General features: G+C 41.5%; 1 protein-coding gene across 1 annotated transcript in view; it reads left to right on the top strand.

The window, feature by feature from the left end:
• The first annotated feature begins 1,808 nt into the window (after window positions 1-1,808).
• Window positions 1,809-15,427, top strand: part of SIM2 (SIM bHLH transcription factor 2) — a 75,106-nt gene continuing 61,487 nt past the window's right edge. The window contains exon 1 of the mRNA XM_020996068.2: window positions 1,809-1,983. Coding sequence (XP_020851727.1) covers window positions 1,809-1,983 — 175 coding nt within the window. The remainder of the gene's footprint in view (window positions 1,984-15,427) is intronic.

Raw genomic sequence — 15,427 nt, 5'->3', positions numbered from 1 at the left:
AGACTTTCCTTTCTACTCCTGTCTATTTCCTTCTGTCCCTCCCTCTGTCCTCTTACACCAATGAAGTTGGGAGAGAGGAAGGAGAAAAGGGGAGGGGGAGAGATTTCCTTTTACATTTCCCATTTATAAATGGGAGATGGGCAAGGTTGGATTTGGAGGACAGAGGTCAGCTTTGATATGGGCCCCTTATGAAATATTTCCAAATCACAAAATTAATCTTTTGTCTTACTCTTCCTCTTTTCTTTTCTCTCATATTTCTCCCATACTCCTGCTTCTTAACCACCACTCCTCTGATCCCCTCCCCTTCCTCCTCATTCTTTTCATTTCTGCCTTTCTCTGGTCTTTTCCATAGCCAGGCCCTTCCCTTCATCTTCCTCCTCCTCCTCCTTTTTCTCTTTCCTTTCCTCCTTTTTCTCTTACTCCTTTTCCTCCTCCTCTTCTTCTCTTTTCTCCTTCAATTTCCCTGAGTGATTTCTCATAACCTATTCCTTGTCATATATATGATATGCATAATGTTATGTATGTAAGCATGCAGAGTTCTTTAACATTTCCAGAGCTCTTGGATGTCTTGGGGAAAACTAGCAAAGTGGAAATATAGAAACTGTCATGTGACTTTTGGGAAGACGGAATGTCGAGGAAGAGAGATTCATTCATCACCTGCCTCTCTACACCCCCTCCCCATTTCTCTCCTTCTCTCCCTTCTTTCCTCAGAGCAAGAGGGACTGTCAGACTCCACAGGAAGGCAGGTCTGTAATAAACAAACATAGCTCATAAGCACGTGGAAGAAAAACAAACCGACACACAGTCCTCCTTTCGGAGCGGAATCTCCCAGGCAAGAGCGCCAAGAAAAGAGGAGAGCTGCTGATTTTGACCAGCACCCCTACTCACCCCCATCTCGGACTCTCATTCATTGGCTTTACCTACTCTTGCCACTGCTGCTGCGGTTTGGAATTGCCTTTTGTTTACCGGCCTAGGGTTTTGAGACAGTTTTTTCCCCTTAGTTAAGGACTAAACAAATCAAATTTTCTTCTCCATATTTTCACCTCCAAATTTAAAAAAAAAGAGGAAAGGAAGAAGAAAACTGGGAGGGGGGAGACAGAGGAAAGGAGAGGGAAGAAAGGGGAGAAGGAGACAGAGAGAGAGAGAGAGAGAGAGAGAGAGAGAGAGAGAGAGAGAGAGAGAGCCAGTCATTTGATTACTGATTGACACTAACAACTCCAGAGCATGGTTTCTTGTTGGGCTGCTACAGGGAGAAGCCAGAGCGAGAATTTCCTATCTTAGGTTTTGCTCGATAAGAGTAAATTATCCAAGCCTCAAGAAATCAACTCTCTGGGCAAGAAGACCTCCTGAAGCCTCAGATACTGTTGCCAACGCCACAGCTGTGTCTCCAGTCTGCTTCTCCAGGCCTTTTTACAAGGCGAGAGCGCTCTCTCTCTCTCTCTCTCTCTCTCTCTCTCTCTCTCTCTCTCTCTCTCTCTCTCTCTCTCTCTCTCTCTCTCTCTCTCTCCTTGATCCGGGGGTCTTTCACCTAGCAGACTGAACTTCTAACCTGACATCACCTCTTCAGTTTCCTTTCCCTACAGTGCTGCTATCCCTTGCTTTTGTATCTATCACATGCCTGAATTGGCCTATTCAGGAGAATTGATCTTGTTCTTTCTCCTCACTCACCCGCGGCCAAAAGGATCGACTTATTCCTGGCGAACCAGTCCATTGCTAGAAATCTAAACCCTTACGCGTTGTGGCTGCTGAGCATAGGAGATTTGGAGAGTGGGCCGCGTCTAATATAATATGCCCAAAGCAGTGGCACGATGAAGGAGAAGTCCAAGAATGCAGCCAAGACAAGAAGGGAAAAAGAAAATGGAGAATTTTATGAACTGGCCAAGTTGCTACCCCTTCCTTCGGCCATCACCTCTCAGCTAGACAAGGCATCCATCATTCGGCTCACCACCAGCTACCTAAAAATGCGAGCAGTCTTTCCAGAAGGTGAGATGTTCTTTGTCGTCCAGCTGTGGCGAGGAAAGAATGGCCAGCTTTACAAGGAGGTGGAGAGAACAGAGAACTGAGCGTGGGGGGGGGGAGTTCTGCTCAGACAGGGAATTGTTGCAGCTCTAGAGACCAGTTAGCGACTGGGGGTGGGGTATGGAAAGGGTGAGAAACAGCCATAGGAACCCTTCTCTGACCTGTGTTGTAGCTCAAAAAGGCAAGATTACGGTAAGGCGCTTGCTGCACTAAGGTTAGGAAGATGCCAGCGCTAGCGGAGCTTTCTCTCGATAAAGCCTGTAGAGAAAGTTGGGACTGGACAAAGAGAAGGAACAGGATTGGGGTTGGGTGAAAAGGTAAGATGGTGAGAGAAGTTCAGAATGCTGAAGCAGAAAAGGTAAACGAAACAAACTAGGTTTACCTGAAATTTAAATCTAACTTCCCAGGTTAGCAAAGCTAATTTTCTTCTTTGCTTGTTTTCCTGCTTACCTTTCTTAAGTGGTCTCTCAGCAGGGAGGGGGAGAACAAGAACCTTTTACTGGCTTAACAAACAGGCACACACAAAACTAGCATATAGCTTTTTCAATTCCTGAGGTCTACCTCACAACTACAATCAGGACAGTGTAGCTCTGGGCCTAGCCCCAGCAGCAGAGAATGAGACCTCACAGGAAAATAGTAGCAGAAGACAGAAATGCATGAAAGGATGTGATGAGTAATTTTAGGATGTCCCCAGATACCTTGTCACTCAGATCTTTCCTTTTTTTCCCCCTCTATAATTCGAAACAGATATAACATGGCAGCCCCTGGCAGACTCTGAGTGGGAATCAGTCAATAAACATTTATTAAGAGGCTACTGTGTGTCCGGCACTGTGCTAAGCACTGGGAATACAAAGTAAAATTTAAAAAACAAACAAACAAAAAACAGTCCGTGATCTGGAGCTCTGTCTAATGGTAGAGACAACTTACCAACAACTGTGTACAACCAAGCTACTTAGGGAGTAAATTGGAAGTAATACGGAGAGACGGCACTAGAATTAAGGAGATTCGGGAAAAGTTTCCTGTAGTTGAGATTTTAGCTGGGACTTGGAAGGGCTGAGAGAATCAACTCTACAAAAACAGACTGAGGTTTTAGAAAAGAGAAAGTGACAGGAGAGGCTAATTTTAATAGTTTCTTTTCCTATTCCTAATATAAAGTAGAAAGGAAATCTCCATTTTAAGAGCTGAACTGAATGTGCGAAATGATGGCTATGATACTGTCTAAAACAGATTTTTGTGATACAACACACATACAGCTGGGTGACATTTCCCCACTCCTGACTTCTTTCAGCCGTTGCCCATAGGCATAGATGTAAACAAACAAACAAATACATAAGCAATATTTCCTTGAATCCCCTGCAAACGCAATCTTACGAGCCTGCCGCCAAGGACATGGGCATGACTCCAGCAAGTTACCATGACTAGACCTCGGTCTAAACGTTTTGGCCTGAAATATAGCTGACAGCTTTCTTTCTAAAATTATTTATCTGCCATCCTGCCTCCATGGCTGGTTCTGCATTTTTTTTCAACGTCCCACACAGGTCTCTCTGAACTCTCGTGATGAGAGATTGCAGTCTGTGGGGAGCACGGAAAGAAAAAAGTGTCAGAGCCCACCCTGACTCATGCTATGCGGGTGGTGCCCCGTGGGTAGGAAGAGCAGGTGCACCCACAAGAGACGTTGAACCTTAAGGTCTCTTCCCAGTCCGGAGACCCAAGTGGATTTTCCTTGGAAGCAGGTGGCTATAATTAGTTACATATTACATAACTTGATCTTCTGTGTGGAAGCTAATTAAGATCTGGCTTCTCCCCCCCCTTTCGACCACCCCCCTCCTTTATTTTCCCTTGTGTTTGGTCCCCGGTCTTGAAATTATTTTTATTAGCTTCCCCCAGGGGAATGGGGGAATTTCCTGGGGTAAAGAGACTTCGATGAGAAGTTGGTGGCTTTAAAGTCAATGTGCATAGCAGGGGGACGGAGGCATCCGGGATGGAAGAGAAGTATTACACTTAATCTGCAAGGGCACGGGAGGGAAAGACTGGGACTTCCGGGACCTCCAACCCAGAGTAGGGAGGGGAAAAGAGAAGGAGAAAAAGAAATAAAATCTAAATTCTCCTAAGGGGTGAACGTGCCCAGGCTGGCCTGCGATATCACTGTCAGATAGTTGAGAGTGTGTGTTGGGCTGCTAATGGAAGGTGAGAGAGAGGAAACAGGCAGGAAGAAGCTCCCTGTCTTCTGACACCTGCCGTCCCTCTCCTTTTCCTTCTCTACATATCACAAGAGCAGAGCTTTAGGGAGCTCAGCTGAGATTACTTAGGCTCTGATCCCGGGAGAGGGAGAAATAGTACTACGCGAGTATGGAAGATATTCTTGCCAGTGACAGTATTTGGACGAATTTCATCTCAGTATCTATCTCTGTGCCTGTGACTCTCTTTGGATTTAATCTAAGTCTGTGTCTATCTCGGTCTCCTGGTTAACTTTCCTTGAAATTACAAATTTAGTTATACTGATTACAATCAATTCTCTTGCTCGGCCTCTCAAGCGGGGTTGCACACAAACTCCATCCCACTATAGAAAACACACACTACCAGGCGTTTCCTCCCCGAGAAAGATTTCAAGTTGGGAAATTCCAGGGGAGTAATTTGTCACTTGATTTGTTCTTGAAATTGATGAACGAAATGAAATTAAAATATTGTTAATGTCCTCTTAAGAGTTTCGCTACGTAAGTGCGACATCAGGTCTTTATGTTGGGCCTGGACTCTCTGGGTAAATAGTCTTCAAATACCAGCCAGACAAATCCGAAGTATTAATCTGGAACTGGGAGGGCATAGAGAAAATTAAGATCAGACCAGCTAAAATAAAATAAAAAGATGATAGATGACCACCTTGATCCCTTCCCCCTCACGAAGATTAGTTGCTACTTGCAAAATTTGTTTGTAAAAACTTTTCTAACACTATGGACAGGCAGGTTTGGAATTTCTTTTCTTTCTTCTAAGAAACGTGAAATTAATCAGAAGCATATAACTTTAAAAATAATAAAATAAACTATATGATTCAAGGCAAATTCAAATAGTTTTAAGATTAGAATGCAATTTTTTAGGGAAAGTTGTTTTATGTGATGTGTTATTTTAGAGAGTTTCCAAGAAAGTCCCATAGGAATTTGGAAAGGGGCTAATAATTATCGGTGTTGATATATTATTACCATCGCCTCTCCAGCTTCTTATGTGAATTGTAGTCTCTTTCTTCGTGGGGGGAAAAAGTAATTTAACCTCAAATTCCAACGGAGAAGTGGAGTAGTAATCCTACTTTCTTCGGGAAGGCTTTCCCGAGCACTCGGTTGATTACTTCCTATTTATCCTGCATATAGTTTGTTGTACATAGCTGTTTGCGTATTGTCTCTCCTCTTCCCCCCCCCCCAACTTAGTTTGAGAACTGGAGAGCAGGGACTCTTTTTGCCTTTCTTTTTATCCCCAACCCTGAGCATAGTGGCCAGCACCGTGCTTAATAAACGCTTATTTTACTGATTGGCTGACTGAGTAAAGTGCACTGATAAATTCAGGGTTTTCTGGAGTTTCTCAGTGGTGAAGGACTCCCACTTTGTCCTCAGTAGGCAATGGATACAAAGTGGAGTTTCCTGTATCCCTGTTTCCACCTTCTCAGCCTGTGAATTTACCCCGAAGCCTGAGAATCAGTCCTGGATTTCGGTGTTCCTTTTCTTTCCTCTGTCTTGAGTCCATTAAACGCGGGACAACAACGTACTCGATTTAGGGAGGAGGAAAGACCTAGCTTTTTGTGTAAAAAGAGCTCACAAAGCAGCTCAGTAGCGGTTGTGGCTAGATCAAGAGCTAGTCATGGCACAAATGCACACGAGAGTGTATCATGCATTTGTGTAGATAGGGGCACAGACCGGTAAGCAGAAGTTCCTCTCCATAAAAGTGTATAGACGGGAGAACAAGTTAAGTGGAAGGGAGAAATTCTTAACCGCTAGAGTGAAACGTATTGGATTGACTTCTGCTAGTTGCATAGACTTGCCTAGGCTAGTAGAGTCTTAAAACTTGAGGCTGCTCTTTCCTGATCTGGGACTGGATGACCCCTCTCTCACTCCCTGGAAAGTGGTGCATCCTCCTCAAGTCCTGAATCCTCAAAGATCAAAATTATAATTTACATCCTTGGACTAAGGGAGTTAGTGATCTCTGAAAGTCATTGCTGCATTCAAACTTCGGTCAGGTGGGTTATTATTTTATGAATGCATGTTCTAATTAGGTGTTGAGCGCTGGATAGAAATTGAGAAATACGGGTTGGGTGTTCTTTCTCAGGTTTGAGACAAGCTTCCATTCCCGCTCCTTACATCTCCAGAATCGAGCGGAGAAGGAAGTCTAGGACGGAAAAGCAAGCACAGAGCGAGACAGAACAAACATAATCAGAGAAGATTAGAGATACATTCACACAGGGACTTTAAAAAAAAATGTATATCATTCATTTCCATAGGCTGCGGTTATACATATGCCTTGCACAAAGTAGAGGTATAATAAATTGAACTGAATTTCTTATTATTAATATTTTAGTTGGAACACCTTTTGTTGGGGGGGGGGATGTCAGTCAAAGCAGAATATAATAGAGTGGGATACTGTTTCCCCGGAAGGCCAGCAGTCTCCCCTAGGTTCTCCTCCTCCCCCTCAAAACAAATTCTTTTTCTATCCTCCTTTGATACCTGAGCAGCAGTCCTAAACATTATATAGCATTTCCCCCCCGAATTTGGGGATGGAAAGAAGCATGGATGGATGCTAGGAAAGGATTGTATTTAGGAAGACCTCAATTATGAAAAATTATTTGTAAGCTGTTTAATGTGGAGAGGTGGGGGCTCCACACAGTTTTAACTTTTACAGCCGAGCTCTGAGGTTATAGTAGGAGAAACAGGATTGCTACCTCCCTCAGAGGCAAGCATTAGATCAATTTATAAAGACTGGGATTGTGTATTGGGAGTGACTAGATAGATTAAAGGACATTTTAGCACCAAGTCTTGTCTTCTGATACCGACTTACTTAGGTTGATTTAAGAGAGGGCTCTTCCTCGTAAACCATGCTCTCAATGTTCTAGCTATAGATTGAGGAAGGATAAGGGGGACTGTTTGAAGAACATGAAGATGAAGCTGAAGAAGAGTTCTCTCAGACTATGTTTCAACCCAGGCCCAGCTGAGCACAAGGACTATAGGAACTATTGGGCAGAAAGTTTGGGGAGTAAGTCAGTACTTTTAGAATCACAAAATAATAGGATTTTCAAGATAGAAATGGGTTTTAAAGGTAGCCTAGCTAGGCAAAGAATGAAGAATTTTTTTAAAAAAAATGTTATTTATGTCTTGCTATGTATCTAGCACAGTGCTCATGCATAAAATTGGGCTATAACAAGTACAAAAGTAAAGATAGTTCCTGCCCTCAGATAGGTGGAGATGTCATACGTAGAGTAGTTGGGGCCAGGAAACACTACTTTGGTCCTGGAAGTTATGGGAACTAAGAGTGGGGCCATAGAAGAGCAGACTGACATAACCCCTTCAAGAACCGGCAGACTGATTTGATAATGCTTCCAAGAGAGGGGGTGGGAGGAGTGGGAGAGTGTGCAGCAATTTCAAGACTTGGTGGAGAAGGGTGGTGGCTGAAAAGAAGATGGTGAGGGAGGAGGGAGAGAAATGATGCATAGCACCGGCCTAAAACAGCGGGCCAGGTGAGGCAATTGTCAACGGGGATGGGTGGGGAAAGACAGAAGTTCTGAACAGTTTAAAATCTTTCTAGGTCATACTTTGCGGTCCTGTAACTGGCTAGGCTGTAGAGAAGCCTGATCTTTAGCTGGATGGCGTGTGGAGAAGAAGCCTGTCCTGGGAAGGTTACAAAGCTAGTTGGCAGAGCTAGAATAAAATCCAGTTCTCCTGACTCCAAAGGACCAGAGCTGTCCAAGCTACAGCGCTACCCTTCGCGTTTGTTTGCTGGAGTATTCTCTGCCTTCCTACTGGCCTTATCAGCCAGTACACATACCAAAGAATCTGTGGGAAAGAGAAAAGGGTAATGACAAAAAAAGAGATGTTTAGTATCTCTTCCCAGGCGAGGATGAGTCAAAATTAAAGGAGATTTAAGTAAACACGCACAAACCACCCTACTTTTCATCACTTGACTCTTTTAAGAATAAGCTTTTGGGGTTTTTAATTTCTGGTTCAATTATTAATACATTCACTTTTACTCCTGTTTTAATGATGTACATGCAGGGAGTGTCTAAACAGCTTTCTCCTACTCTACCCAATAGAGCAGTTCTAATGAAAAAGACCATTTTACTTGTCAGCACACAGCACTGATACCTTTATGATTCTGTCCTTCGATCTGTGTAAATCTTGCTCCTCTCTCCTCTCCCAATCCCTTTCAGAAAGCACACCCTTCCAACCTCAGCCAGATGCTCACTCACTGGGGGACGTCACTGCTTGTTGTGTTCAGCCTCTTTGCTGGGGCATTTATTACCAGAGCCCAAAGACAGAAAGTTTCTTGTTCCCTACATCCCCATTCCTGAACCTAAGAAGGAAGAAGGATTCGGGCGGCGAGAGAAAATAACAATAACACCAGCATATAGAGGTTACAATCCAACCACGGTGTAGAGAGTTAATGCCACAATGCCGCGCCGCACCTCACCCCACCCCACCCCCAAAACCGGGTTTTTGAGATTTATTCGTGTTGATTTTTTTCTTCTTTAAATGTTCAAGGCCCGAAACTTAAGGAAGCAGGAAGGGGAAATTCTCCAGAACTCAGGTAGTCCACCTTAGGAAGACAATGCCTCCATTCGCCAGGCTTTGTTTTGTTTCCAACTTTTGTTTAAAGCCGCAAATTTGGAACTAAATTCAGAAGGAGAAAGTTACTTTAAACAGGGTACGAACCAGATTTCAGTATCGTTCGGTCTGGGCGCATTTCCCGAAGTAACGATCTTGAGGAGATACCCTTTGATTCTGTTGCTTTCTGTGGAGCCAGAGAAATTCTCTCGGAAAGTTGTAGTCCATAAACGTAGCTCCTCTTTCCCAGGCAATCCTACTGCAAACCTCATATGGTTCACTTGCCAATCTGCAAAGTTGCCTGGTTCCCTTGGCTTCGAGTCTATGGGGGTTTTTTTGTTTGTTTGTTTGTTTGCATAATAAACAATACGGGGGGAGGGGGACACAAGGTTTTTTCCTTCTGCAATAGAGACAAACAGGATTAAGGCACAGTCCCAAAGAAGTGAAAGTTTAGTGAGAGGAGGAAAGTCCATATGTTGGGGGTAGGGTGGAGGAGGGTAATTGAGGCATTAACCAGGACTTTATAAGTATGCCATTACACAGGGACATTTATTGGAGACACGGGGCACAGGAATGGGACTGTATATGAAGAAAGAAATCCAACCCTAAGTATCCCAAGGCCTCTGTGAACTTCCTTTCCTCTCCATTTCACTCCTCTTGAGAAAGGCTAGGGCTCTGAGTTTAGATTATGAGCATCAGGTAATGTCTGAAAGAGGACAGAGATGGGAACTAAGATGATAGGAAGGAAAGAAGGAAGAAAGGAAGAAAGAAAGAAAAAGAAAGAGAGAGAGAGAGAGAGAGAGAGAGAGAGAGAGGAGGAAGGAAGGAAGGAAGGAAGGAAGGAAGGAAGGAAGGAAGGAAGGAAGGAAGGAAGGAAGGAAGGAAGGAAGAAGGAAAGAAAGAAAGAAAGAAAGAAAGAAAGAAAGAAAGAAAGAAAGAAAGAAAGAGAGAGAGAGAGGAGAGGGAGAGGGAGGGAGGGAGGAAGGAAGGAAGGAAGGAAGAAAGAAAGAAAGAAAGAAAGAAAGAAAGAAAGAAAGAAAGAAAGAAAGAAAGAAATACTTTTAAGTATTTTAGAAAGAAGTGAACCATGTAGCATACAGCCCCAGCCATTCACTCTAAACTGTCAGAAGAAGAAGAAGAAGAAGAAGAAGAAGAGAAGAAGAAGAAGAAGAAGAAGAAAAAGAAGAAGAAGAAAAGAACCCTGAGATCTTTTATGTTTCCCACAAAAGCTCAAAATAATCTGTAGCCTCCCAGTTAGGATAGCATCTTTTTTCTTTACTTTCTTCCACTTTGCTTTCGGCATCAGATCCAGAGCTAAGATTCCTCCACATTCCCTTCCCTGTCCTGTTGCTGAATCTCATTTCAACTTAACACCTGTTCATCAGAAGACTTTTAAATGTATTGGGGATGGCAAAGTAGGTGGGATGTTCTAGTCAAAATTACTTCTTTAGCTCTTTGTATCCTCACAGGTTTGATAAAGTACAGATATTTTGTGTAGCAGATGGCTTTCTAAACTTGCAGTCAGGAAGACCTACATTCAGATCCTGCCTCTGACACTAGCCTAGTGCTCATGGATTTAGTTAACTTTTCTGAACTTCAGTTTCCTCTACTGTTAGTAATGGCGGAATCATTTTACAAGATTGTTTTGAGGCCTGAATGAGATAGTATATTCAAAGTTGTATCAATTGTTGTCCTGTAGCAGTTATCTGGTTGTAAGTGCAGGGAAATTTCTTTACTCTGATGTCTGCATACTTCCCAGGTTTGTCTTTGAGCAAGGGACTCCCAACAATTAAAATGTTTCAAAAGATTTTCCATAGAAGAACTCATCAGATTGAGTAAACCAAAGTAACTGGCTTAAACTTAGTGACAGTGTCCTCCTAGTACCACAAGAGAGAAAGCTGATGCTATATAGCAGGCAAAAGGAAGAAACAGATGGTACTTTTATTTGGTAGCTTAGGGATCACTTGCCAGTCAACTGGCTATGTACATAAAAAGAAAATATGTGAACTAAAAAAAAAAAACACAAGAAAACTTGTTGGATCTGAGATCTCAAGAAGGAAATGAAGGCAAGGGAGAAAACCAAGGCTGTTAGAGGATGAAGAAAAGGATTCTGTTTGGATGGGCTACCACTAAACCTAATGCAATTTTTGGGGTGATTTCTTTCCCTGTAACCCCCATGTACATTTTGCAGATTTTGCAGTGTATTTGGTTTAATAATAACAGATGGGGAAGGGACCAGCTCAGACTCCTGCAAATTCAGCAATTCAGGAGTGCCTTGAGATAGAACTGAGAGAGTAGGGGTAAAGGAAGTCTGGGGCATCCCAGCTCTATCTTCCCAGGCTTCTTGGTTACTAAATTGTGCTGTGGACTCCACTCCTCCACTGTGCCTGTAACCCTGCTCCAGAATGGTTGAATACTCCATTTTAATATTTTCATCTGCTGTGGGAGAGAGTCAGGGAAAATATCTCCAAGGATATAACCAGGATTACATATACTATTAGACATTTTCCATCCCTTTACCCCAAATGAAAGCTGTGGAAAGAGATGGGATCTTTTGGGATCAGAGCTGCAGGAAGCATTCTGGAGATTTGGATCTGAATAAGGAGAGCTTATTGAAAATATGATCAAACCATACTATTCAATGTAATTCAACAAATATCTCTTAAAAAGCTAGTGAGTCAGGGTGGTATAACGGAGAGAGCAAGCCTTGAAGTGAGGATGATCTGTATTTAAAGTAAACTTTTGACACTGGTTGTATGACCCTGGACAAGTAGCTTAACCTCTGTGTGCCTCTGGACAGCTCTCTAAGACTATACATTGTAAACCAATTACTAATCTGTCAGAGGGAGGTATCGCATCAGGAACATGCTATAGATTGAATTATAGATTGAGACAAAACAGCAACAAAACAAAAATGTATAAGGTACTTCACAAAACATCGGAACACAGAAATAAAAACCAGAAACCATGTAAACAAATAAGTAAATAAATGCAAGATAGTTTGAAGACTGAGAGAGAAATAACAATAGTGATATGGAGAAAGGCTTTCCTAAGAAGCTGGCACCTCTGCTGAATCTTAAATGAAACCATTCTGAGAGGCACAGGTGAGGACATAATTCCAGGTATGGGGAAAGCCTATCCAGGGGCATAGAGATATCAAATGGGATGTGGAATATAAAGTTTAGATATCAGCAAGTGGATCAGTTGGTCTGAAAATGTAAGTTCCTAGAGGGGAAAACTGTGAAATCAATGTGGAAAGGTAGTCTGTAATCAGACATGAAGGGCTTTCAATGACAAGCTGAATAATTTGTATTTTGTTCTATTTTAATCTAAAGGGAGGTATGGAGATTTTCAAAAAGGGGAGTGATGTAGTCAGACCTCAGGTTCAGAAAGATTATTTTGGCAGCTATATGGAGAGAAGATGGAAAAGGGAGACATTCGAAGCAGGGAAACATAACCTGGTGCCAACCTATCTTGCTAGCTTCATTACTTCCTCTGTAGGACTCCAGGACTCCAGGACTCTGCAATCCAGTTTTCTCTCTGGTCCTCACATAGGACACTCTACCAACTTAGTGCTTTTGTGCTGCCACTCCATTATACCTGGAATACACTCCCTTCCCACCTCGGCCTCATAGAATTTCCCTCTTCTTTTAAAATGCAATGCAACACCATCTTCTACATTAAGCCTTTCCTGATGCCCACAACTGCTATCAACTTCCTTTCCAAATGACTCTGTATTTTATTTTTTAAAATTTTTTAATTTTTAAATTTTTTTAAATTTTTAAAATTTTTAAAATATTTATTCTCTGTATACTTATATGTGTATTTGTTGACTTCTGCATTACCATATAAGCCCCTTTGCTTGTGACTTGTTAATTGGTTGAGAGGAGGCTATTTCAATAGTTGAGGCAGAGGTATTGAAATTCTGAACTATGGTGACGACTATATAAGCAGAGAGAGAGAAAAGGATAGGCAGGGTAAGGTGTGGAAGTAGAATCTGTAAGACTTGACAATTGATTGGATATGGGGTAAGAGAAAGTGAAAAGAAACCACAGAAAGTCATCTTTCAATAGCACTTTAAGGTTTCCAAAGGCTTTTTCTCACAATACTTTGAGGTTGATAATATATTATTATACCCACTTAACAGGCGTGGAAACTGCATCTCAGAAGTTCTCCCTCATACAAACCAGGCAAAATGACTTGCTGATGGTCATTTAAATTTGAGTAAACAACTTCCTTTCTCCTCCATTTCAATTAACTTTATTAATGTTTGGTGTCAGATTAAGTCACAGTCATTACACCCTCTTTGATTTAGAACTCTGCAACATTTTCTTATTAATTCTAACTTGGAATTTCTTTTTTAATTTTTAAAAATTTTAATTTATTTTTGGTTGCATTTTGAGTTTCAGGCTGTCTCCTTTCCTCCCTTCCAACCCCACACTAGAGAAGGCCAACATTTGACAAATTTATGTGAAACCTTAAAATGCATACTTCCATATATCAGATTTTTCTCTGGAGGTGGATAGCATCTTCCTTCATATGTCTTTTGTAGTTGATTTCAGTATTTATAATACTCAGAATAACTTAGTTATTCACAGTTATTCTTCCAACAATATTGCTGTTACTGTATACAATGTTCTCTTGGTTTTGCTCATTTTATTCTTCATTATTTCATGCAAGTCTTCCCATATTTCTCTAAAATCAACCAACTCATCATTTCCCATAGCACAGTAGTATTCTATCACAATCATATTCCATAACTTGTTCAGCCATTCCCTGATTGATGGGCATCAGCTTAATTTTGAGATCTTTGCCACCACAAAGAGAGCTGCTATAAATATTTTACAATATACAAATTATTTTCCTCTTTCCCTGACCACCTTGGGAAACAGACCTAATAGTGGAATTGCTGAGTCAAAGGCTTTTATAACTCTTTGGGCTTAATTCCCTATTGCTCTCCAAAATGGTTGGATCAGTTCCTATTTCCACCAACAACAGTGTATTAGTGTCCCAATTTTTCCATGTCCCCTGCAACATTTGTCATTTTCTCCTTCTATCATTTTAGCCAATTTGATAGCTATGAGATGGTATCTCAAAGATGTTTTAATTTGAATTTCTCCAATCAAGACAGTGTCTTAAGACACTGGGAAGAAGCCCTACTTCACCTCCTTTTACATGTTAAGCAGTAAAACAAATTTCATCTTCCTTCAGGAATCTGATTTTTGACAGGAAGAGGGAGCTGTCAGTAGGATTTTGGAAGGAAGAAAGCATTTTACAGATAGCAAGGGGGACTGAGAAAAGTCTCCTTTAAGAATATAATGGGAAGGAGTAATGACATGGGAGAATCACCAGATCCTAAATCCTGGAATTATTGAGGTTATGGAACATCATTCAGAGAAGGGAGAGAGACCATTTGAGAGGTGGAAAATAGCAAAAGATGTCCTCTTATTTCTGTTATCTAGGAGAGATATGAAGCAATGAGGGAAGTATAGCAATAGTTCAGGAAGAAGTTTAAATCTATAAGCTCCTTTTACCTCAAGAAAGCAACTCAAAGGGACTGAACTGTGTGTAGGTTTTACCTGGGACTGCTAACCTGGCTCATGACCTAATAGGGAAGGTCATTGTCACTTAACTTATTCCTAATGAAGCAGAGACTATTGTCAAATATTTCAAAATGTTTCATTCACACCAGGATTACATAATTACTCTCTCTCTCTCTCTCTCTCTCTCTCTCTCTCTCTCTCTCTCTTCTCTCTCTCTCTCTCTCTCTCTTTCTCCCTCTCCCTCCCTCCCCTAAAAGAATCCTCTTAGAGGATTACTGGTTCAAAATACAAATGTAAAAATGAGAGAAGAGAGAAAAGGAATTTATTTTAATCCATTTGATGCTCAGGACAGATGAAGTTATAAGGGACATGATTTGTTCCTCCATGGAGTGTGTGTGTGTGTGTGTGTGTGTGTGTGTGTGTGTGTGTGTGTGTGTGTGTAGGAAAAGATGGTGAAAAGGAGGAAAGAAGCTCCCTCTAACTTCCACCATGCCACTGGAAAGTAAAGGGGAAAGGTTCAGAAAAGGGGTAAGAAGGCAATGATTGTAGGATTTGAGGGGATCTATGTGTGTGTTGACTATTTGGGGTCTATATTGGGTGATTAATGACTATAGGGAAGAAGGATGGTGGCAGTGAAGAAAAAGAAAAAAGATGATGGGGATAGTCTTGTTTAGTTTGGGTTAAACTCAAACCAATGTGGGATTTAGCTTTTTAAAATTTTGTTTTTCAGTGAGATGCAATGTTGGTTTGAATGATTTATATGTTCAACCTCTTGTATGATACTGGAAGCTAGGGATGGGCAGACCTGCCAGTAGATTTGTAACTTGTCCAGGGGCTCTGGGGTAAGAATAAAAGGCATGTTGTGGGAATAAATGCTTGGAGAAAGATGTGCAGTCATTTTAAAATCATGTATATATATATATATATATACACACACATACACACACACATATATATATACACACACTGCAACATATATGTGTGTATATGTGTAACATGTACATGTATATGCACCTATGTATATATGCAACATATATCCATATATGCAATATATGGATATATGTCTATGCA

This window comes from Phascolarctos cinereus, unplaced genomic scaffold (assembly GCF_003287225.1).
Source record: "Phascolarctos cinereus isolate Bilbo 61053 unplaced genomic scaffold, phaCin_HiC Scaffold_726;HRSCAF=1367, whole genome shotgun sequence".
Taxonomy (NCBI): domain Eukaryota; kingdom Metazoa; phylum Chordata; class Mammalia; order Diprotodontia; family Phascolarctidae; genus Phascolarctos; species Phascolarctos cinereus.
This window is presented reverse-complemented; position numbering and strand designations above follow the sequence as displayed.